The 23,439-nt window shown below is 47.1% G+C and overlaps 1 protein-coding gene across 1 annotated transcript in view; it reads left to right on the forward strand.

Moving 5' to 3' along the window:
• VPS8 (VPS8 subunit of CORVET complex) overlaps positions 1-23,439 on the forward strand; it is a 64,701-nt gene that overhangs the window by 36,904 nt on the left and 4,358 nt on the right. Inside the window, exons 33-43 of the mRNA XM_058031134.1 lie at positions 2,109-2,198; positions 2,625-2,671; positions 6,205-6,346; positions 6,944-7,033; positions 7,452-7,494; positions 8,284-8,387; positions 9,392-9,470; positions 10,754-10,836; positions 16,649-16,729; positions 18,020-18,189; positions 18,755-18,923. Of these exons, the coding sequence (XP_057887117.1) occupies positions 2,109-2,198; positions 2,625-2,671; positions 6,205-6,346; positions 6,944-7,033; positions 7,452-7,494; positions 8,284-8,387; positions 9,392-9,470; positions 10,754-10,836; positions 16,649-16,729; positions 18,020-18,189; positions 18,755-18,923 (1,098 nt within the window). The remainder of the gene's footprint in view (positions 1-2,108; positions 2,199-2,624; positions 2,672-6,204; positions 6,347-6,943; positions 7,034-7,451; positions 7,495-8,283; positions 8,388-9,391; positions 9,471-10,753; positions 10,837-16,648; positions 16,730-18,019; positions 18,190-18,754; positions 18,924-23,439) is intronic.

Consider the following 23,439-nt stretch of genomic DNA (forward strand, 5'->3'; position numbering starts at 1 on the left):
GTGATTCAAAAGATAATGCACAAAGAAACCCTGGGAATGCTGCTGCCTGGCATGTGGCTCCCTGAGCTCACAGCCCCTCTCCAGAGGCACTGGCAGAGCTGTGGGACTGGTGGGGATGGTTGTGCTGGCTCTGAGCAGGCCTGACTCATTGCACCCTCATCAGAGCAGCTGGGGCTCCAGGTTGGGCAGGCTGCAGCTGGTGTGCTGCTTCTTGTGTCTGCTTCCTTCCCCTGCTGCATCCCTGGTCCCCCAGAGGCTGCTGGGCAGGTGATGGGCTCTGTGGGTCACCTCTCTTTAGGTACTGTCACTGAGCCCAGCTCTCTGATTCATTTGGCATCTTCAGGACTGGTAAAGCAGGTGGTTTAGCAGCCTGATGGCTGCTGTGGGCTTTTGTCCTTTTCCATTGTGTTAATCCTGCTCTCAGACATTCAAAAGACTTGGAACAGTAAATAATACTTTACTTTACTGGAGTGAAGCTGTGATTTCAGCTCTTAGGACAGCTGTCATTTGCTGAGCTATGAATGCAGCAGATCAGCCTCTTCAGGCAAAACCAGCAATGTTTGGAGAGGATTTCCTGGTGATTCTATGGCAGAAAGTGGAGTTTGTCATCAGTGCCACTTTAAATTTTTCCCATCATCTCACAGCAATTGTTCATTGATGTTTATCTTTTAAAAATGAACTCTGTTCTCTTCAGTCACACAAGGGTTCTTTTCTACCCTCATACCCACATGCCTTGTGGCAGTTCTGTCTCCTCAAGGGCTGTCTGAGCAGCACCATGTTTGCAGGTTGTTCACACCTGGGAGAGGATACAAACCCAAGCACCAAAGGTTTTGCTGGGGAGTGGACTCTGAAGGGTGCCCTGATTCCAGACAGGGGGATAGGACCAGCTCCCTCCAGCCTGGCAGTCCTGCCTTCAGCAGTCCTGGACACTCCCAGGAGGGAGAAGAGAGAGAAGTGGATTAAGGCAGTCCCATTGCATCTTTTCTGTGTCCCTCTGCACTGCTGTGCTTAGAGACCTCCTGGGTGCTTTGAACTGCCTGAGTTTGTGGGGTGAAAGTTGTGGGGATGCAGTGAGGGGCTGAGCTTGTGCAGTAAAGCTGTGGGGTCAGACACTGCAGAGCTGCTTCTGGAGCAGGCAGGTTTCCTCTGGAAACCTCACCAAAGGCATCAGCTGTGACAGCTCTTCCTAAAGAGCTCATGGATGGTCAGGCTCTTCCCTGCTTCCCTTTGCCCCAGTCTGTTGCTGCCATTGGCTGTATTCAGTGGCTGCTGTGTCTGTCTGGAGGCCAAGCTACTGCTAAGGGATTTTCCCCAGATGAACATTTCTGATAATTTTCTTTCTTTACTGCTGTAACAGTTGGTTTGGTTCAGGAAAGAAATGTTTTTTCGTTTTTAGGTTCAGCAAGGGCTTTTGGGACAGGTTACCAGGTGCACAGTGTTGTTTTGCAGCAGTTGCTTCTCATTTATTTGGAAGGGTTAGAAGCAAAAAGCTCACACTGCAGGTTGTGTAAACTTGTAAGATATGAAGCCTTTTAGCTCAAGCTTGACAGAAGGCAGACCCACAGGCATCTAGATGATTTTTGTTTCCTTGTATTACAATAAAGAAATTGCTTTTTCATGTCTGGACAGGTATCAGTTATGGTGAACAGTTACAGGAAACTTGCTTTAAACCTCTGGTTTGGTTCAGTTCAAGCCAATTCAACACTGTTTCCATTGGACTGAAAAATTCCCAAGAGTTGATTGTTTTCCCTTTCCTGCTGCCTCACAGTTGGCACTGGGAATGTCTCGTTGGCAAGGGGTAAAGGCAGTTGTCAGAAAATTTGATGAATAACTTCCTCTCCTTAGGACTGAGGTGGGTTCTTGGTGTGAGGTGTTTTGTATTCTTCAAGGCCTTATGTGTAGCAAAAACATCAACTTTCAAAAATTCTTTTTTACCAACTACCCTTCTATTTTTTCTATACCTCTCTTTGTGCAGTGGTGTTTATTGCCTTACACTTGCATCTCAGCAAAGGTGCAGTTACAGTATGGATGGGCTCGGTGATGCTGCATAATTATATTGCCTGTGAAGTCAAAATTAATTAATTTGGTTGTGTTTCCCCCCCCTCAAGGAGCTGCTGGTGCTGAGCCCAGGTAAAGCAGCTGACCTGGCAGCCATTCACTTCAGTGAGCAGCTCGAGAGCATCATCTCCAACCTGCAGGTGAGGTGTCAAACTCCATTAGTGTGGGGCTTCTGTGCAGTAGGGATGTCATTTCTGAGGAATTGATTGCTAAGAGTCATGGTGAGGTATTTCTGTGTCAGAAACAGAAGAAAAATAGGCTCTAGCTACTCACTGATAGGAATTGCTACATCTCAGTTATTTGGCCTATTTGTAGAGTTCTGGCCATAAAAATGTATAAGCTCAGAGCTGCTGGTTGCAGCTTTTAGTTGGGTTTTAGTGTGGCTTGGAGTCCCAGAGCTGAGCTGTTGTCAGCCAAACACATCCTCAGAATATTTGTGCAAGATATGCCTAGAGCAGCTCCTGCAGCAGCTGGGAACTGTTTCCTTCAGTGGATATAGTTCAAGGATCACTGTTTCACAGCACATAATTGAAAATAACAATACTGTGTCTCCTCCTGTTGTACAGGACCAGTTCTTGCTCTTCCAGTTCCTGAGGAGTCTCCTTGATCCAAGGTATGTAGGAAATTGGACTGTTTACAAACTGCAGTGTGCAAACGTGGATTCACATCAATTCTTTGAACCAGTGCATCAATAGCCAGTTTCAGAACTGCTGCCATATTTTACTGCAAGCTCCTCTTTTTAACTACTTACTTGCTCCTTCTGTGCCTGTTCTTTCAGTGCTTCAGCTCTGTGTTCTCTTTCTGTTAAATCAGTATCAAATGCCACAAGACATTTATATATGCACAGCTCCAGTTGTTTCAAACAATTGTTAATGCAACTGAGGGAGAGATCTTGGTTTGTCAATTAATCACAAATTAATTGTGATTAATGAAGAGGAGGAGTAGGAAAAGGCAATATTATCTAAATCCTAGTGCCAGTGTTTCAGTTTTTGTTGAAGTGGAATAAAAAGCATGCTTTGGAAGCCAGAACCTGGAATTAATCAATCACCTCTTGGATTTTAATGTAAATTAAGGAAAAATACCCAACCAACCCAAACCAATGCCAAAACCCCAGGCATACATTTTGTTGTTTCCTGAGTTTTACAGACATGTTTGTGTGGAAGGTGTTCATTTCCACACCTCCTGTTTTCTCCAGGGTCAAAACAAAATCAAAAAAGATCTTGGTTGGATTTTATAGGAAAGAAATAAAATTATTTAGGTAATCATTGATTAATTGAAAAAAAAAAGTAGTTAAGCAGAAATGAAACCCAGCTGGATGTTAAGTAGAACTTTGTTTATGCTGTGATATCACTTACACTTAGTGAAGGTAGTAATTAACCTGGATTCTAATCTTATGCACAGAGTGCCTCCCATAATCTCTGAGTAATAAACATCTCTAATTTCACTCTGCCATAATTAGAGCTAAATAGACTCATTTCTCCTGTAGTTACCTTCTGATCACAGGCAACACGTGATGTGTTCAAACCAGCAATGGGATACAAGGTTGTGCTGCTGATCTCCCCACAGCTCTCTGCCTTTCCCCCAAGGATGCTGTTCCACATGCTGCACTGGGCCACATGGCTCCTTCTTAATAACACTCAGCTCCTGAGGTCTGTTCTCAGTGCTGGCAAGTTGTTTTCTCCCAAAACCTATTGAAAGGAGCTGAACTGTGCCCTGGGAGAGGCAGGGAGGGGGGTGAAATCTTGCTCTGCAGATCTCCCTGCAGAGGCACCTACACTTTGTAGTATATTTATACCTAAAATAGTGGTTAGGCTCTTCTGCAACATCTGTCTCTTTTCATGTAATCTAAATGTTTATATTCTTTTTTGAAGCAAAATTTTTGTCAAAGTAAAGATTCTTAGAGCAGTAAATGAGCTTTTTTAAGGTCTCAGATAGAAATGATTGCTTGATCATATGGGGACAAGACTCATCATGCTGGTCTAACTATCCGAGTTGGTGGAATTGCATTAGGGATTAATTTGGCCCATTTAATTTAGCTAGAGATTTATTTTTAAGGATGTGTAAGGGGGAAGGGAGGAAACAGGGTTAACAGGAATTGCCTGGGGAAATTAAAACCAAATGTCTGAATGTTTGTAGCATAAAGCAGCCCCAGGAAACAGAGAATGTAGTAGGGATTGCTCAGCTCATTAATCACAGTCTTTGCTACATTTCCATTTTAAACTCTAGAGTTTTTTTCTCTAAAAAGCCCCAGCACAGTGAAGCATTGTCTGTTGGCATTTGTGGTTATGTATTATACCAACAATATTAACTTGTTTAGCAACACTGTTCTGGCTTTATAAATGTAGTAACAGACTAAACCATGAGGGTTTGTCCCAAGGGCTCTCCTCTGTGCTCAGCTGCCTGTGACACTTGCAGGTTTCCCTTGTGCCAGGTTTCATGAGAAACCAGTGCTTCTCTCTTGCTTTTTGGAAAGACAGTGGCAAGGGAGACACTGGATATGGTTATATTGGAGTGGAAATGATCCCATGTAGCTGAAGAGGACCTGCAAGTCTCCAAGTCTCCAAGGATTGACAATTAGTTCTAGAAATTACCAAAATCCAGCTTTCTTTCCATTGTCTCTTCTCTGTTTTTATGAAATAAATGACTGAGGGAAGAGTGAGCTTGCTCATGAAATCATGAATGCTTGGTGCCAGAGTTATTTCCAGACTTGAAGTTTGTTCTCATGCTATAGGTGCATGACTTGCCATTTTTCCTGCCTTGGCAGACAAGATCATTTTAGATAGTGAGTGCTTTATTTTAGTCTACCCATAGAAAGAGGAGAGCACTCACCCCCTTGCAGGCACTGGGGGAGTTTACAGGGTGTTTGTTGTGGGAGGACTGGATGGTGAATGCAGAGTTCAGGGTTCTTGTTTGGTCCTTCAAGGTCCACCCTTTGCTGTCAGAACACAGCAGTTTGGGCACGGTTTTGGTGGAGTTGTGCTCATCCTTTGCACACTATGATCAGTACATGGGTGAGGCTTTTGTTTCTGGGCATGTTGCATTTATTATCATTGTAATCACAGGAAGTGCTCTCCTGGCTTCCTCAAGCCACAGCATTGTCCTGGCCTTTTTGGAATGGTAATATGCCTGTTGTAACCCTCAGGAAATAGAGGATGTTGGATATCAGACCTTTTCCATCCCATGGCTGTAGGATTTGCACACTAACAGATCTTCTCCTGCTTAGGAATTTGTGTTCAGAAAGGTAATAAAACTCAATATATACGCCCTGATGCATTTCCTTTCCTAGGAGGAGCTTCAGCAGAAGCCCCTGTTTTGTAGGCAGGATAAACTTCCACTGTTTCTCTGTGCAATGCACCAATCCTAGAACTGCCATGGGAAGTGTAATGTGCAGTGGCAGAGAGCTGCTGTTCATTTAAAGGTTGCAGGTGCTGTATCTGGCTCCAGGGAAGCCTCATCCTTTCCCTCCTCACTCTGAAGTCTCCTCCTTCACGTTGCTCTTGTTAAAACCAAGATCAGTGGGAAACTGTCAGGACAAAGGGACGTGGGCACTGCTCACAGTTCTGTTCTCTCTTCTGTTTCTGCACATGAGGAGTTTGCTTAATAATGAGCCCAGGGATTGAAAATGGGGATGTTTCTCTAAAAGAAGTATGAGTTCCTTTCTCAGTGAGGTAGATCAAAGGGATGAAACATTAAAATGTGTAAAGGAAGTCAAAGAAGAATTTCAGGAACAATAAGCAAAAAGTAGCACATGCAGAGCAGGTCTGTAGGACAGAGACAATCAGGATCTGAACAGAGCACTCAGACCAAAAGGTTTCATTGAGGAAATGAGGCTAATTCTTTGTGCCTCTTTGCCATGGAGTTGCTGGAGATGGGTCTGTGCTGGTCTCTTTCTTCACAGGGGTCTTTGAGAGTTTAATTTGTACTGAGGCATCAGGAGGATATGTTGTGGAACAAATGAAATGGCTGCTGAGAGACCTCCAGCACCAGTAACTAGTAGAAGTAGCATCATTTTCCTCTTAAAACCAGATTTTTTAACTTCACCATTAAGGATAAAAGACAACGCTCAATTGAATAAGAAACTCTTCTTCCCAGCCAGATTTCTGGGCTATGATTTGATTTTAGTCTCTTGTGCCTGTTTTATTCCAGAGAAGGCATTAACCAAGACCTGCTGCACCTCCCACCCTGTGTCACTGAGCAGTTCATCGAGCTGCTCTGTCAGTACAGCCCAGACCAGGTTTTGGAGACACTCAAAGTTCTGGAATGCTGCAGACTGGAGGAAACCATCCAGGTAGGAAAGAGATGAATGATGACAGGGGCCATGGGATGCATTCAAATCAGCTCCTAGCTCTTTACATTGCTGTAAAGATACTTTGCTTTAGGCATGGATTAGTTCCTGGATGCTCTTCCAATCTGTTTCTAGCACTCTCTGTCCCTCTGAGCTGCTAAACTGCTGTTCTGCAGCACAGGTGGATATATTTAATAGACTAACAATGAACTGGGTCTCAGGGCTAATAAGAAAGGGCTGTTAGTGCTCTGAAGCTGCTGAGAAACTGCAGAGTGGAGGGTGGCTGTGTTGCTGCTAATTAATCATGTTGGGGGTATATGAAATCACAGGCCTGGGGTTTTTGCAAAGCAACACTGCCAAAATCTGCCTTGTGCTGGGAGAGCAACTGTTCCTTCTCTGTATGGAAATTGTACCAGTCATTTTTGAGTGCTGGTGGTGGCAATAGTGCAAGCTGAGAAATAAAAGGAGATGGAGGAGAGCTGCTCAGCCTGGGTAAAGCACTCCCAGCCCTGGCCATCTGCTTGGCATTGTCTTGTGGATAAACAAACACTGGCAGCTTTCTTCAGACAGACATTTACCTTTTTTTTCCTTTCAACTCAGATAACTCAAAAACATCAGCTCCATGAGGCTTCCTCGTACTTACTAGAGAAGAAGGGAGATATCCATGGTGCCTTTTTGGTTATGCTTGAGGTACAGTACTCCCAAATCCTGCATGTGGCATTGTTGCCATGCTATCAGCATGGTGGCCTGTGCTCAGTTTGGATGTTGTCCTTGTTCCTCAATTTGTTTCCCACTAGAATTCTTGGAAGGATTGGTCAAATACCAATAAATGGAGGTGTCTGCATACTCAGAACAACAATATATTTTTCTGACAAATCTTCAAACATTTAGAAGATACTAGATGCTGAAATTTGTTTTTCATAGCCAAAAATAATCTTTCAGCTCCTGCTTTTCTTTCCATACTTGGAAAGCTGTTTGCCATGTTAATTGTGCTGGGGAGGAAAATGGGGGCATGCCTGTGTAACCACACCTTTGAGAAACATTTCTATCAGGATTCTTGGGATTAAACTCCCAAGTTGACTGTTCTGTGTCCTCTCTTTTGTTTCAGCGATTGCAGAGCAAGTTGCTGGTGCTTACTCAAGATGATGAAAGTAAGACTGAGTTAAATTCCATTTTCTATTAAAAACAGACAGATAAACACAAAATGTGAAGTACTTGTGTCTGACACCTGGTATAATGAGATTGTTTCAGGTTTCTAGGCATTTGTTTCAGGTTTCTAGGCATTATAGTGACACAGTTGACATGGTAGCTATTTGGATGACACTCCCTCACTGTGGTATTCTGATCTTGGTAGAGACCTTGATCACTGTGAGGGATGGTTTGTGTGTGTGTCTGTGGTGTCAGGTGCCCTGTCAGCTTTTCCCATTGGGACTGGTCCTCTCACTGGCTTACCAAACACATTTCCCATCTCAGAATCCATTCAAACTCATTACTGAGCTTCAGCTGGCATTATATGGGAGTAGTGATGGGAGACAGTTGGGAGCTTTTTTGAAAGCAAACTTCTCAGATATATAAAAAGAATGTTCTGCCCACAGAAAATGAGTGTATGCACAGATGTGCTGTTCACTAGCCCAAGGACTCATGGGCACCTAATTAAATGCAGTGCCCATAGTTGTTACTTAATTGTATCCTAAACCACAGCTAAGATCTTCCTTATTTGATTAAATGAAATGTTTTACCTGCCCAATTTATTGTACTAGTCAGAAAAGTGCCAAAAAATCAGAACTTGTCGTTATAATGTAGTTGCTGACAGTACTGAGCAGACTTGAGATGAGCAGCATGATTTTATTTTGCAGAAGGATTGATAGTTATCTAATGGGAGTTAACTTGTCTGACAGTTCTCATGATGGTAATTTGCTTTTCCTCCCCCTGACACTTAGGCTCAGCTGAACCCTCCTTGCTAGAAAATATTGAAGATACTTTAATGAAAACAATTGCTCTTTGCCAGAGGAATTCACACAGTTTAGACCAGCAGCAGCGAGAGGTAAGGCAGTCAAAAATGTGTCACCAGAATCAGCCAAGGCCTCTGGGTCTCCTGAGGCTTTGCCTCACATGGCTCTTGCTCTGCACATCCATTGGGCACTGGTGTGTCCAGGCAGTCACTGTTTGCCTCTCCTTGTGGTGCTTCAAGGTTTGGAGCCTAAGAGTGAAATCCTCACTCGTTAGAGTGAAGCACAAAGTTCAGGTCAGAGGGAGGAGGGGATGGGACCACGGCCTTTCCCCCTTTGCAGCTCCTGATGGAAGCTGGGCACAGATGTCAGTCAGACACTGCAGAGGCACCCTGAGCTCTGAGCCAGCTTCCTGGTGGCACAAAGCTGATGCTGCTTTCACAGCCCCTGAACTGAGTGCCAGCTCTGAGGGGGGAGGCAATGCAGCTGCCTTCAGCTCTTGCACACGGAGCTAGCTTTGCCCATCCCCTCAGACTGAGGTTGTGTTTCCATTTTGCCCATGTCAGTCACACAAAGCCATCTTTAGTCGTAAGGTTCTGCATAATTTATGTAATTTCTGAACTCAGAGAATGTTGTTCCCATGCCTGAGGAGGTGGCATGGCTGGAAGTCAAGAACTCTCATTTCTTCACAAGCACTGCCCAGTGTGAGAGGTGACCTGCTCCATTTCTTCCCTGCAATGGTGTCATTCTACAACAGATAGGGAGAGAATTTACATGTCTCTTCCCATTTGGGATCCATTTGCTGTGCTACCCACTCTGTGAGCTGTCTCTGTCCTGGAGAGTTTGTCTCTCACATGGGGAAGTAGTTGTGGATTGAATAAAGCAAACACAGATTGTTGTCACAATTCCAGTGAAGTGCTTTGCTCTGAGAGGGTACTTTGCCATGTTTCAGCTCTGTCCCACAGCAGTTATCAGAAATGCAGTTCTGTTCTCAGAATGTGGAACTGAGTTTTGGCCAATGGCCTCTGGCATTGCTCACAGCTTGTTTTTAGCACTGCCCTGTTCTTACTGGTTCTCTCCTCACATTCCATGCTTCCAGGCCCTCTGGTTTCCCCTCCTTGAGGCCATGATGTCCCCACAGAAATCCTCTGGTTCATCACAGTGTCCACACTCTGAATGTGAGTACTTTGGCATTTGTGACCCCAAATAGTAAAAGCTGTGTGCTGTCACTCCTCTGATGAATGAATAGAAATTGTTTTGTTACACAATTCCTAAATATTCTGCTCCCTGACTGGCAGGAGCTGGGGTTGGGTGTTTGGTAGGCTGCAGCTGTCAGGTGGATAGGGATTTTCTCATTTACTTTATTTTGTCCTGTGTGGAAGAAGCAGCCTACCACAGGCTGTGCTAATAATTTGGTTGCATTGAGGGTGGTTCCTGAAGGAGCCAAGGTGCCCAATGTGCACAAAGGCTCTGTAGGTTGTGGGGAGCTCTTGGGGAGCTCCTGAGGTAATAGAATACACTGTCATTGTGCATGCCCAGCCCTTTATGCTCCTCTGCCTGCACCTGGCTGCCATGGATAAAATCAGTGGGACTTGAGTACACCAGCCAAATTCTCTACTCCACTTCTGAGTCAGCAGCACCCCTGAACAGCAGCCTCCCTTTGTGGGAGAGATAAGAGAAGCTAAAAAGGGGCTTAGATGCTTTGATCTTGGCAGTCCCCAGCAGGGAAGGACATGGAGCTGCTGGAGTGAGCCCAGAGGAGGCACCAAGGTGACCAGAGGGATGGAACAGCTCTGCTGGGAAGAAAGGCTGAGAGAGTTGGGTTAGATGGAATTTTGGGAAGAAATTGTTCCCTGTGAGGGAGGTGAGGACCTGGCACAGGGTGCCCAGAGCAGCTGTAGCTGCCCCATCCCTGGAAATGTCCAAGGCCAGGTTGGATGGGGCTTGGAGCAGCCTGAGGTAGTGGAAGGTGTCCCTGCCTGTGGCAGGGGATGGGACTGGATGAGCTTTAATGTCCTTTCCAACCCAAACTACTCTGGGATTCTCTGAATAATGTCTTTTGCTCCATCCCAGACCCATGCTGAGGATCTAGCCACAAGTTTCATGCAAAGATCAGTGCTGGGACTTTTAGAGTCTGTGGGCCATAACACAGACAAGGATCCAAACTGGGATTTGGTAGCAATAGGAAAAGTGAATGGTGGTGTTACCAAGTAAGTGAAAATGGGGGTGTTTACTGCAGGGGGTGTGGAAGGGAATACAGAGGTATTGTGGGATCAAAAACAGCCTTTATGCTGTAAAAAACCTGTGTGCTTAGTGTAGTACATGCAGGAGAGAAAACATAAAAGCTATTTTCAAACCAAAACCATGACCTGAAATAAAACTCTCTCTATCTGTAAGACTGATCTCTCTTTACTCCTGGAATCCTAATGAACTGCTGTGGCTGTTATGTTTGACATTCCAGCCTTGAAGAGTTTGACAATGCAAGTGCTGAACAACATGGCTGCATTTATTGCTCTGCCCTCGATCCTGCAGAGGATTCTCCAGGTGAGTTCTGAAGGGAAGGAGCTTTCACCAAGCTGTGCCACTGGGTTATTGGGAAAAGGTATTCCCAGGTTGTTGGAGATCAGATCAGCTGTTGTCTGTTCAGTGTTTCAGTAAAAGTTCTGTTGGTGAAACATAAGGTGCTGGAGAGACATGTGGGAACACACAGACCTGTGAGAAGGTAATTGAAGTAGTTCCTGCAAACCAAATAAAACAGTACCTATTTTATAAAATAGTACCTATTTTACAATAAAAAAGGTTGCAGTTATGTGGAACTGAAACTTGGCAGGTTCAAGGGCAAAGCCACCAGGAATTTCCTAAAACTTGGCACTAAATTTGTTGAAAACCTTTTAGTGAAGGCTCTGGGATGGACAGCTGTGAAGACACTACAGCAAAGTGTATAGGCTTTGCAGAAAGATCATGATTGGGCCCAAAATATTGTTGGTAGTGCAATATTATTTTAGAGATGCAGTTAGTGAGTAGCAAACTTGCAGAAGAGCTGGTTTTAACCAGGACCTTGGGTTGAGTGATCACAGGCAACTATATATTGTTAATCTCAGATGAAAGCTGATGTTGGGATTTAATAACAAACCTTGAGAAATGCAGAAAAGGAATTAGAAGAATTGTCTGTGTTGTGGAGTGGAATGATTGAAGGGTTGGGACAGTGTTGAAACACTGTTCAGGGTTTTTGTTCCAGGTGAGAGAGGAAAAGGCCTTACAGCTTCACAGGGTGCACACACACCTCTAGCAACCTCTTGGTTTGATCTTAATATTACTCACAGTCTTGGACTTTGAACAAACTCCTAAGATAGCAAAGCAAGTTGCAAGAGTGTGGATAAAAAGTGTATTCAAATGTAATGTGGTTTTATCAAAGGAAGTGTTAAGGAAACCTAATGGCTCTTCAATAACTTATTTAGTCTACTTTGAGCAGAGGTTTTGGTATAATTTCCTGTTGGGCCTTGTTTGATGTTTAATGTAGGCAGGAAAGGATGGAGAAGCTGTGAGTGAATGGGAGGCTGCCAGGGAAGGGAGGCTTTCCTGCTTGTGCTGAGGACTGCCAGGATGGGGTGGGAGTCAGAGCAGTGACCACACTGATAACACAGCTGGGAGGTGTGACAGTGTGGAGGAAGATCCTCTTTCCTTTGGGATAAAGGGAGAGCCTTGCTGATGGCAATCTTCACATATTTCATTCTGTTTCTGTTCTGATGGACTCTTGTAGCAGCAATAGAAAATCCTTCTCCAGGGGCTGGTGCTGCTGTCCTGGAGGCAGCAGGGGAGGGAAATGTTTTGTCTGTTGTAGAGGGGTTGGTGTGGTGGCTCTGCTGGGGAGGCTGAGGGGATGCTGCATCAGGTGAGGTGCTTTACTGAGGACAGGAATGGGTCAGGCATCACTGAGAGCAGCATGTGCAGCTCTGGTCACTGGGTTTGGAGCAGGGGGAACTGCTCCTGCTCATTCCACCTCCCTGGACAGCCTGACAAATTCAGTCTGACTAAAGAGAGCTTTGGAAAGGCAGAGTTTTTGAACAACTGGAGCAAAAAATGATGGCTTCTTAAAATGCAGAGAAAAGGACTGAATTCCAGGTAAAGAGCATTGGTATCAGAAGTTCATAAAATGGGGCAGTAGTTGGTACATTGTAGCTGAAAAACAGGTGTAGGAAAAATAACATCATAAAGATCAAGAAAAGATCCTAGGGGAGAGGAGGTGGTGTTGGTATAAAGGATCTCTAAGTTGACTTTGCCTCTTAACACTTACTCTTCTATAAATTTCACTCACACTCCTGCATTTGCAAGCCCCTGAGGTGTGTGGAGTGATGTAACCTGGATTGTTTGTGGGCAGCAGAGAGAGTGTGAGCCCCTGCTGCATCCTGGGATCCTCTGACAGATACCAGCAGCTCAGCTGTGTCCTTCAGAAATTGCTGGCTGGTTTCACCTCGGAAGATTTTCACCTCTGAAGCTCACTTAAACCTCTCCTAACTTCTTATCCTCCTCATCAGGAGATGGGCTCTTCTGAGTCCTTGCCTGTGCTGAGTCTCACCAGTCTGCTGCCTTCAGTGCTTGGCACCTCCTGTGGGGACAGTGTCCTTTGTTACAGGACAAACCCTTCATTGAGCCCTGTGCTCTTGTCCTTAACCCCCACATTTCCACTCACTCTGCCTTACCAGCAGCCCTTATTCCTGGGTTCCTGCACTGCCCTGCTCCAGCTCACTGCTGCCTGTGGGTTTGTGGCTGTGTTTTGTTAAACTCGTGCTCAAGGGCTGGCAGAGGGTGCCTGTGGGAGGTTTCTGTCAAGTTTATCTGGATGCACAGCTTGGCCCTGGGAAGAGCATTGCTTTGAGTCCAGCTGGGAAGCTGGTGTCAGGCTGGTGATGAGCAGGTCTTATTCTTGTCATGAGTGCCCAGCTCAAATGTTCAGGCATTCTGACCCCTGGCCCTGCTGGGGATCAGGAAGAAAATTCCCTTGGAGCCAGGCAGCAGAGAGCACTGGAGTTTTTGCCTTGCAGTCATCTGCTTCCTTGGGTTATCTGGGAATGCCATTTAAGTGCCCTGCAGGGAAGAATCACAACATGGTGCTTTCCCAGACAGGAGGATCCCTGTGTTGTTAGCCCTGGCTGGGTGTTCCTTTGTGGAGCTGTGTAGTTTCTCTTTGAAGCCATGCAAAATTCTGAACCCTGGTGCCAAACCCTCTGTCTTGGTTCTGAGCTCTGTGGAGGATACTTAGATATGTTACTGATGTGCCACCTTAACTGTGACCACAAGGAAATACTGAAACCAGCCTTTCTGGGCTCTGGGGTGCACACAGCCTCCAAATTTTTGGTGAAATGCAGAATTAGAAGTGGTGCTTGTCTGACAGGGCCCTCAAATGCTGTTTCAGCAGAGCTCAAGGTTTGTGACAGGGTACATACGTGCTGGAGCTGCAGGCTGGGAGGTGGCACAGCTGCCCAGGAATTCACTGGGGGCTTTGTGGGAAGGTGGATAACATCAGTAAACTGAGGTAGATTATCTTGCCTTCTCTGAAGAGGAATTAGAGTATTCCAATTTTAGCAGACTGTTTTTCTTCCTCTTCTGGGCTTAACTGCTTACAGATTATACCTTATGCAAATGTTAACTTTGCAACCAAAGTCTTTGGCCAAAGGGCACCTTGCAGGGGCTGGGGCCAGAGCTGCAGCTTCCCAGAGAGGACTCAGGCCTCTGGCACCTGCCTGTCCCAGCACTGGGCTCACTGTTATCTAACTGAAGTCATGTGAAATAACAATTGATGGATTTGCTCCTGCTCATCCTTATAGTGATAGGGAGTGACTTATTAACTGGGAAGTCTGAACCAACCGCATTAGGAGAGATACCAGAGGAATCCTCTTGAGCATTAAGAAAAATTCCATGTTATTAAGGATGTGAGTGCTCTCTGAAGAGGGCTGAGAGGTTGAGTGTTAATTCCCTTACAAAGCTGTAATCCTTCATGAATGTTTTGTAAGCAGATGCAGCTGATGTCTCCTACAAAATGGAGAACTGGAGAAGCCAGAAATGTAAAAGCTACCAGTAGGGACCCCAAAGAGGGGAGGGAATGATTCTCTAAAAGCTGTTCCAGAGTGGAAGCAGACAGATTCAGAAAGCTTCTCATTATATTTTTTCCACTCCTGCTTAGGGCTTTGGCTGTTGTTTCTTCCTAGTTTGGGAGATCAGGACTGGGATTAGATGTGTGTGGGGTGGTTGCTCTGGCCCCTTGCAGAGGGGAGAAGCTGAAGTGAATGTGTTTGCAGAGGGCATTTATTAGCACCGGTAGCAAAGCAAGTGCTATTTCCTAGACCCAGGAAGAAATGGGAAGTGGAAGAGACAGAAGTGGCTGAAAGTGCTGCATGAGCACCTCTGGGCTGTGTGTGGAGCCCTGCCAGCTCTTCCCATCTGTTTGGTGGTGGCAGCCCAGCACAGCCAGTTTGGCTCTGGCTCCTTGTGCTGATGCCATGCAGGCTGCTGGGATCTGTTCCTGGTTGGTGCAGTGCCTGTTCCACTGCATGGGGTGCCACATCCATGTCTGGAGTATGCCTGAATTCCAACTTGAGATCAGTTTTATAAGGTGGAGTTAATGAAAGCTGTTCCTCCATAAAACTAATTGATCCCGTGAGGCTTTTGTGGCTGGAGTTCTGTGGGGTCTGAAGCTGCAATTTAGCAGCATTACAACTGTCTGGAGAGGTGACCTGGGAGCTGTGGGTGTGATGCTGGATGGCTCCAGTAGGGAGTGGCCACGGGCCCAGTGCTGGCACTGGGCTGCCAGGCTCAGGGTGAGGCTTGGCCAGACCCTGGGCCTCCTCTGAAAAGAAGAGAGTCCATTTTCTCCCCAGCTGCCTTTATTTTTAAAGATCATCAAGCATGACTTGAGGAAAAGACAGCAACTGAAAGCCCTCAGACTTGTGTTCTCCCTCTGCAAAGCTGCAGGTGGGTCTTTATTCTTCCCCCTTCTTCACATCTTCTCTTCTTCTGCTCTGTGTCCAGACAGGAAACCAGTGGCTTTGAAAATCTCCACTTGTAGCTTAGGAAGTTTGAGGTGCTGTATGGAAATTGTGGGACTGGGACAGTTTGTGAGTGACCTGTTGGCCATGTACTTGAGGGCTTTAGAGGAGGAGCTGCTGGCTGCCTGCCCAGCTGCTCTGTGCTCTGGGTCACATTCCTGCTCTCTGGAAATCCCACTGCCCCCATGATCCCTGCAGTGCAATGCTCTTCCTGTGCTGTGCTGTTCACCCAGCAGAAAAGGAGCCTGTGCAGCACTTCCAGCTCTTCATGCTTCCTCCACATGCTCCAAACCCACAGCTGCTTTGGACTCAGTGCTCTTACTGAGGGCTGCTTGTATTTAGGTGTTTCTGCCTGTCACACTGCCCTTGAGGGCTGTTGTTCAAGAGTTCCTTGACTTGCTTGCTGTTCTGTCTTGCAGTGTAGCTTCCATGCTGCTTTAGTTGTCTTTGTCACCTGGCTTTATCACTCTCAATTCCTCTTGCCCAGTCCCAGCATGGAATCAGCCTTGCTCCTACCTACTCCTTCTCTCATTCATCTTACCCAGAGTTTGTTTATCCCACTGCTGTTCCTGTTTCCATTGTGTCCCCACCATTTTTCTACTCTCTGGGTTAGCTTCCTTTTCACATTTTGCTGTTCTGTTTTTGCCAGTGTCCTGCCCCTCCAGCAGACAGCTTCTCTCAGCTTCCTGCACAAAGTGATGCTTCAGGGGGTGCCAGGGGGGGTGTGCAGGGCAGTTTGGGCTGCAGGAAGGGGGACATGCACAGGCTGATGATCTGTACCACAGCCCTGTGCTTGTGTGCTGGGACATGAAGCTGTTCAGGGCATGTGAAAATCAGCCCTGCAGCACCAGGAGAGCCCCAGGGCCTGTTCCCCTGCCAGCTGGGCTGTGGGCTCAGCACTGCCTGGGGTCTGCTCTTCCAGCCTGCACATCAGGGGGCTGGGGTGAGCCTGGGCATGGGGCACCCCTGCCTGGGCAAGAGCACGGGGCAGTGGGGGCTGGGAGCTGCCTGGCCATGCTGTTCCCTTCAGTATCCCTCACATGCACTCTCCAGTCAGCTCCTGAATGGAATTTCCAGTTTTGACCCAGGCACACCAATTTACAGTGATGTTTTTATCTACTGAGTTTTGCTAATTACTGATTTTTCCCATCAGTGTGTGGGATCATTCTGCTGTCCCTGTATATGTGCAGTATATTTAACTCTGCAGTCATAGCTTCCATTTGCAGCTCCAATCCAGAGGAAAAAAAGACCTAAAAAGAATCAGAATGGTCATATCCTGTGATTCAACTGCAGCTTTGCATTTCTTCATACAGGATCCAGTTTATGGAAAAGGGAAACTTGGAGAAATTCAAGGGCTTGTCCTGGGAATGCTGGACACTTTTAACTATGAACAAGTAAGTTGCCTGTGTTCTGTTCTCTCTACCAGTGCATGCAGCATCATTTTAGCTGCCTGGCCTACTGCTCTCTCTCTCTCTTATTTGTCATTTCTGTCTGCAAGGCAAAGTCAATGGGCATGTGAGTGATTTCTGTGTGACTGGGGGATGGGGAAGGAGTTTGGTTTGCTCACAGATTGCAAGTGAAGGGACTGACAGGTACATGGTGAACACCTCTGCAGCTCAGTTCTGTGTTAAATGTACCAGAAGGATAAACATCTGCTTTTTCTCCAGCTCATCCTGCAGTTAGGGATTCAAAGGCACAAAGCTGATATGTTTTGTCTCTTTGCAGTTTTAAATAACAGCTTTTTAAATTAGGCTGTTTTTACACTTCCAAGTGATAATGCTGCACTTCCTTTGTGTCCTGGTGAGATTTCCTCTTAATCTCCATCCTGCTTTTCTCAGTCCAGTCCCAAATCCCAGGCAGTCTCCACACTTGAGGATGCAGTGTTCCTTCAAGCCCCTCTCCCCTATCGTGTGGCAGAGCTGTCCCAACTCTGCTCAGGGCCCCCAGGTACCAGCAGCCAGTGCAGAAACACAGGTGGAAATTGCTTTGCTGTGCAGGCTGAACACCAGGAGCCTTTATCTGGGTTTGGGTTCTTGCAGAGGGCCTGGGCAGCCCCTGTCCCTGTCCCTGCCTGGCAGCTCTGGGACAGGCTGTGTGCCCAGCTGGGATCCTGTGGTGCTGCTTTTGCAGCTGCTGCTGTGGAGCTGGGATGAATCAGGGAGCAGAGCCCCTGTGCTGAGAGAAACTTGGTGCTGCAAACTCAGGGTGGTTCTTTGGGCTCTTGGAAAATGAGCATCCATTGGGGAGGACAAGCAGATGAGCAGTTCAGGGTTTTTTTCAAGACTTTAATTGCCATAGTGCATTTGAGCTTTGATTTTTATTAGCACATTTCTCCTAAAATGAGGATATAAGCAATAGCTTGCCAGGTAGAAGGGGGGAAAAAAAGGGGGTTTGATGTGGAAGATGACAAAATGAGCCTGCCATCTCTCTGTTAATGCTCTTGGGCAAAAGTCAATACAGGACTTGTCTATTTGAGAGTGCAGAGGAATTGCTCCATTAATGTGTGATGAAAGGATAAGTGTTTTGAGGTCAGGGGAGAGAAAACATAGGAGAAGTGATTTTATTGGGTTGTTTCTGCTCTTAGTGAGCTGCTAAGTGGCTTGTTCTGAAGAACTGGCTGGCAGGGAGTTTCTGCAGTCTGGAGGTGACAGACTGACCTGCTCTCTGTGTTGTCTTCCACACAGACCCTGCTAGAGACAACCACGAGCCTTTTAAACCACGATCTCCACTGGTCCCTGTGTAACCTGAGAGCCTCTGTCACCAGAGGCCTGACCCCAAAGCAGGATTACTGCTGCATCTGTCTCCAGCAGTACAAAAGGAGGCAAGAGACTGCTGATGAAATCATTGTTTTCAGGTAAAGTTAAGGGCTGGGGTTGCAGCTGTGATCCTGTTAATAGTTTTAAAAGGGGAAACAAATTCTTACTGGTTGGCTTGCCTGGGTAATGATCTGTATTCCTGGGAGCACACCTCCCTCCCTGCTGCCTTGCACTGCGAGGGGCTGGCTGATCACACCCATCAGAGGCTGCTTTGCATGCAGCCAGCTCTGCCAGGCCCAGGAGCTGGCTGTCAGTGTTCTGTCCCCTCTCCCAGCAGTGTGCTTTGGGCACTGCAGCACCCTGGACTCATTTGTGTGTTTGCACATCTGGGACCTGCCACAGCCCTGGCCTCTCCCATGTGCTGTCTGTGCCCAGTGTCTGTAAAATAAGATGAAATCATTGTTACCTTGGTGTTACAGTCTGAGCTGTGTCAGCAAATGGGCATCCAGTGTTGGCTCTGTGAGTCTGGGAATCAGCAGGAGGGTGAGGATACACTGCTGGTTCCCAGATCCAGCCTTTGGCCACTGGGCAGCCCCTTGCCCTCCACCCTGCAGGGCTCAGAGGTGCTGCCCTGCTGCCCAGCCCTGATTTGCTCTCTTCCAGCTGTGGCCACTTGTACCACTCGCTGTGCCTGCTGAGTAAGGAGTGTGGGGTGGTCACCAAGGGCCTCATGAGGTGGATGTGCTACAAATGCAACTCCAGCAACAAGGGAGGGAAGCTGAGTGAGAACTTGTCAGAGCTGAAGAAAGGGGCTGCAGCCTCCCTGGCACAGGTAAGTTTTGTGAGGTGGTTTCTAGTCAGGTAAAGTTTCATCATCACTTTGTTCTCTGTCTGTCTGTGCTTCCAGGCCTGACTGATCAGTACCTGTCAAACATTTGCAGCAGCTAACTGGTCACTTTTCTGAATGCCAGTTTATTTTGATGGGGGTACAACTCTGGAAGTCAAGGAAATTTGTTCATCCAGAAGGTCTAGGAGCTGAGGGACAGCTGGATGCTTGCAGCTGGTTGTGTGGACAATTCCTGTCAAATTATTTTTAGGTGTGTTTTATATAAATCTCAGATTGAAAGCAGGCACATTCCTTGTGGCTGGATTGTGGAGCCCCTGTTCCACCTTCCCAGCAGATAATCTGGCTCTGGATAAAAGGTCTGGGATTGATTTGACTCACTAAGTGCTTGCACAGTATTTTAAGAAGCTTGAGTGTAACCAAGATTGATGCAGCTGGATTTGGGTGAGAGAACAGAGAATTAATTTGTATTTATTGTCAGTATTTGTGCACTGAAAGTTTCATCATCCCTAATTCAAACTGAGGTACAGCCTCAAATATGCATGGAGCTGTTTTTTTCCTGGGCTGGTGCTGTGGATGGTAAGCCCCTGTGGCAGGTGGTTTGTTGCATGTGGGCAGCTGAGCTCTGCTGCTCCACATTCCAGTGGCCCCTGGGTGAGGGTTTGTTCCCAAGTGCCTCAGGGTGCTTTGTGCATTTGTCACTCTATGGATATGCACAGAGCAGCGTTTTCACTCCTGGGACCAAAATAATTCAATCTTGGAGTATGTTTTTATAGTAGTACTTTGGTTTTGTTGGAGCAGATGATTTCGATTCCTGCCAAACCCATCCTGATCAAAAGCTGGCTGAGGGCCTGAGTCAGCTGCTGCACTCACAGGAGAGCCTTCCTGCTTGGGGAGACGTGGGGAAAGGAATCTTGCAGGCCTGTTGGAGCACCAGGCAGTCTCTGCAGTCAGGCTGTGTTAGTCTTTGCTTTGGTGACAGCAGCAGAGCTTTCCCTGGAGCTTGGAAATGGAGTGTGGTCCAAGCAGGCTGAACAGTGTGTGTGCCCTGTCCATCCTGCCACAGTGGGATCAGGGCACTGCATCTAAGGCTGGCAAAGTTCAGCAGCCCCACATCTCACCCTCTGCACTCCTGCCCCAAAGGAGTGAGCATCAGTGGGGGTGACAGGCTGGGGTGTAGTTTAAAAACTAAAGGCAGAATTTACTACTAAAACTGCATTCACATTCAAGTGCCTGACACTTGATTCCAGGGCTTTATAATTGGGTTATCCCTGGCTTTCTCTAGGGCAGTCAGTCAGGGAGCCCCTGTGGCTCCCCTTTGACATCAGTCTGACTGACCCTGTAGAGAAAGAAGGGGAAATGCTCCACATGCCATGGCAGGGACTGGGATAAGGAGGAGATGTTTCCTTTTATTTAACTGATGAAAGTGAAGGGCTGGCTGGCACTCAGGGCCTGAAGGGAGATGTGGAGAGACTGGATGGGGAGGAGGACTTACAGCATGGATCATGCAGTGCTAGCTGGAAATGTCCATCCCAGGCCATCCCAGTGCAGGATGGTGCCCTGCTGCTGTCACGTGCTCTTGGCAGGGAAGTCCTGGCTTCCTTCTGCACACACAGCACAGCAGAGCTCCAGCACTGCTCAGGCCCCCAGCTCCCCCTCCCTGTGTCCTACATCCTCTCCAAGTCTGGGATGTTCTTCACATATCCAAGTTACAATATTTAACTGTTGTACTTGCATGTGATCAGACTGTTGTGCAGTCACATCTTAAAAAAACTGAGTGTATTTAGACTTGGCAATGGAGTGGAGAATCTCCAGCTCCTGCAGGAAATCTGTTTGCTGAACAATCACTGCTCAGCAGCATTAATTAACCCTGGGAGGTAAGGATTCCTCTGACCTGGCCTGGGCTGAGTTACAGAATAGAGTTTCTGTGCTGGGGCAATGCTGGGAATGCAGACTGGGGGAGATGGGGCTTCTCTGTGTCCTCTCTTGACTCTGCTGGCCCCAGTCAAACCCAGAGCTCTGGGCTGGACAAGCTGCTCTGGCTCCACAGCTGGTGTTTGTGAGCAGGAAATCCCGAGTGAGGTCCTGCTAACAGCATTGTGTTTGCAGCCCTGCCCTCCTGAGAGTCAGATCTGGGGCTCCCAGGCCCTTCTGCACAGAGATCTGTGGGGAGGGTGTTTCCCTGTAGCCCCTTTGAAAACCCTGCAAGCTTAGTTCCTCTCTTGGCAAAATCTAATATGGTGATCTTCAGCTGAGGTATTTATTTTCTTAGTAAGCCTTGAATTAGGAGTAGAGTCATACTGAGAAATGCCAGTGAGCATCTGGAGTGCATTTCACAGCACTAATTCTGCCCTGCCCAGGCAAAGGCTGTCACTTTGAATCGTGCAGTGTGGCTGAGATGTGTATGTGAAACGACAGCCCAACAGCCAGGGCTTCCTCTGCCCTGTGCTCTGTGTGGTGCTGGGGCCAGTCCCTGGAACTGGGGAGGTGGAGAGGTGCCACAAGCCAGCACTGACCCACTGTGGGATCAGTGACAGTGTGGATTTCAGTGGAACCTGCCTGGGATGAGGGCTTGGCACGCTCTGCCCCAGCCAAGGGGAGCAGAAAGAAAGGCACAAGGGATTTTCTTTTCCTCTGGTTCTACTACCAAAAGTTTGTGATTTCTGTTACCCCTGAGCCTCACTGCTTTCCCAAGGGTAATCCTCTGGGGCTGGAAGATCATCTATCCTGCTCTCCCTACCTTGGAGCATCCCCTAAATGAGAGTTAAAAGAAATGGGAGCTTGTTTTCATGGTGGGTCCCTAATCCTTGCAGAGCAGTGTGTTTGTTGTGGGTCCCTAATCCACTTGCAGAGCAGTGTTTATTGTGGTGTGTGGGGGATGAGGGCTCAGCAGCTGGGCCACTGCCTGAATACCTGCAGGAAAGGCTCTGGATGTCTCAGCCTCTGATTCCCAAAACTCATTTGCCTCATTTCAGTGAGCAAATGCTCTCCATTTATTCTGCCAGCTTATGCACTGGGGATCAGGGAGAGCAAGAGCCTTGGCTCCTGGGCCATGAGCCCTGCCATGAACCCCTGAGCTGCCATGCTCTGGTTATTCTGTGTCCAAGCAGTTCTGAGCATGCTGCTGTTGGAGCTGTCCAGATGGCAGATATGTTTTATTCAGGAGTTTAATCCTGTCAAGTCACGCCAGGATGGACAACGGACTTGATCCACAGTTAATCCAGTTTGTCAGGCTCTACCTTTGGGCTCTCTCCTGCAGTTTTCCCATGTCCCTCCCTGTGACAGCCTTCTGGAGCCTCTGAATGATTCCCACATGGGAGGGGCTGGTACCACATCCCTCATGTGACCTCAAAGGTCCCTCTTTTGGGCAGTAGTGAAGGTCTAGGTTGGGTTTTTTCACCAAAATTTACTTTAGAGTTGACAGATGTTACATGACCTGCATCCTCAGGAGACAGAGCTGGTGTTACTGTTTTCAGGGCAACAGTTATTAACCGGTAATAACTACTAATCAGTTATTAACTTGTCTCCAGGAATACAAAATACTTCCAAGGGGTCTTTAACTTTGAAAATATCCAGATGCAATCCCCCCAATAACACCATAGAGATAATTTGTGTTTTACACAGTTACAGGAATGGACATTCTCTCCTCTGTGGAGAATGTTCCCATGTACAAATTACCTGAGCAGATATCCAGTCCTTCGGCTTTGGAGGTGGATTCCTTCACTTCAGCAGGGAACAGGAAATCCATGTGAGGAAGGAGCTGGAGACAGAACATCTCTGATTGCTTGTAATGGAAACAAAATGATCTAGTAAGAAGAATACTGAGTGCAGGTGTCTTCATGAGCAGGTAGAGGAGGACTGGCACCAAAGCTAAAACTGCAAACAATACAAATTGAAAAAGACTGATTTGAAAACCAAAATTATCCTGTAACAGCTTTTAAATCAAAATTTACTTTTCTCTTGAGCTTCTCATGCTGGGGAGTTGGGTGAGTTTAGTTGTTTTGTGGGGTTTTTTTGAGAAATATCAGAATGAATTGTAATTGTGTCCCCAACCTTGCTTCAGAGCAATCTGCAGCCTGGCAGGATGCTCCTTGCACTGCCTACAATCCAAAGTCTGGCCCTGTGGGATCTGTTCAAGAGTCTCTTGGCTCTCCTCTAGGAAAAATTCTGTGCTTGGGGCCTCTGAATTCTCAGACGCAGGTGCTGAGCTCAGCTCAAGCACAGGCCTGTTGGGTGCCACCTTTCACATGTAATGCATGTGCTGCCATGCTTCCCTCAGAGGCTGTTGGAGGAGAAATGAACACCCTGTCTGCTGGGCCCTGGTGTCCAGGGAGGATGGGTGGGGGTTGTGTTTGTCTCATTGACTCTGGGCAGTGTTTTTGCTCCTTTGGCTGAAGGCATCACCTGCTGAAGACAGGAGCAGCTACCCAGAGCCTGAGTGGGAGCACAGGGATGTGCCTGTGTGCTCCCTGTCAAACACAGACAGTGCCCTCCCCTCCTGTCC

Source organism: Melospiza georgiana, chromosome 10 (assembly GCF_028018845.1).
Source record: "Melospiza georgiana isolate bMelGeo1 chromosome 10, bMelGeo1.pri, whole genome shotgun sequence".
NCBI classification, from domain to species: Eukaryota; Metazoa; Chordata; class Aves; order Passeriformes; family Passerellidae; genus Melospiza; species Melospiza georgiana.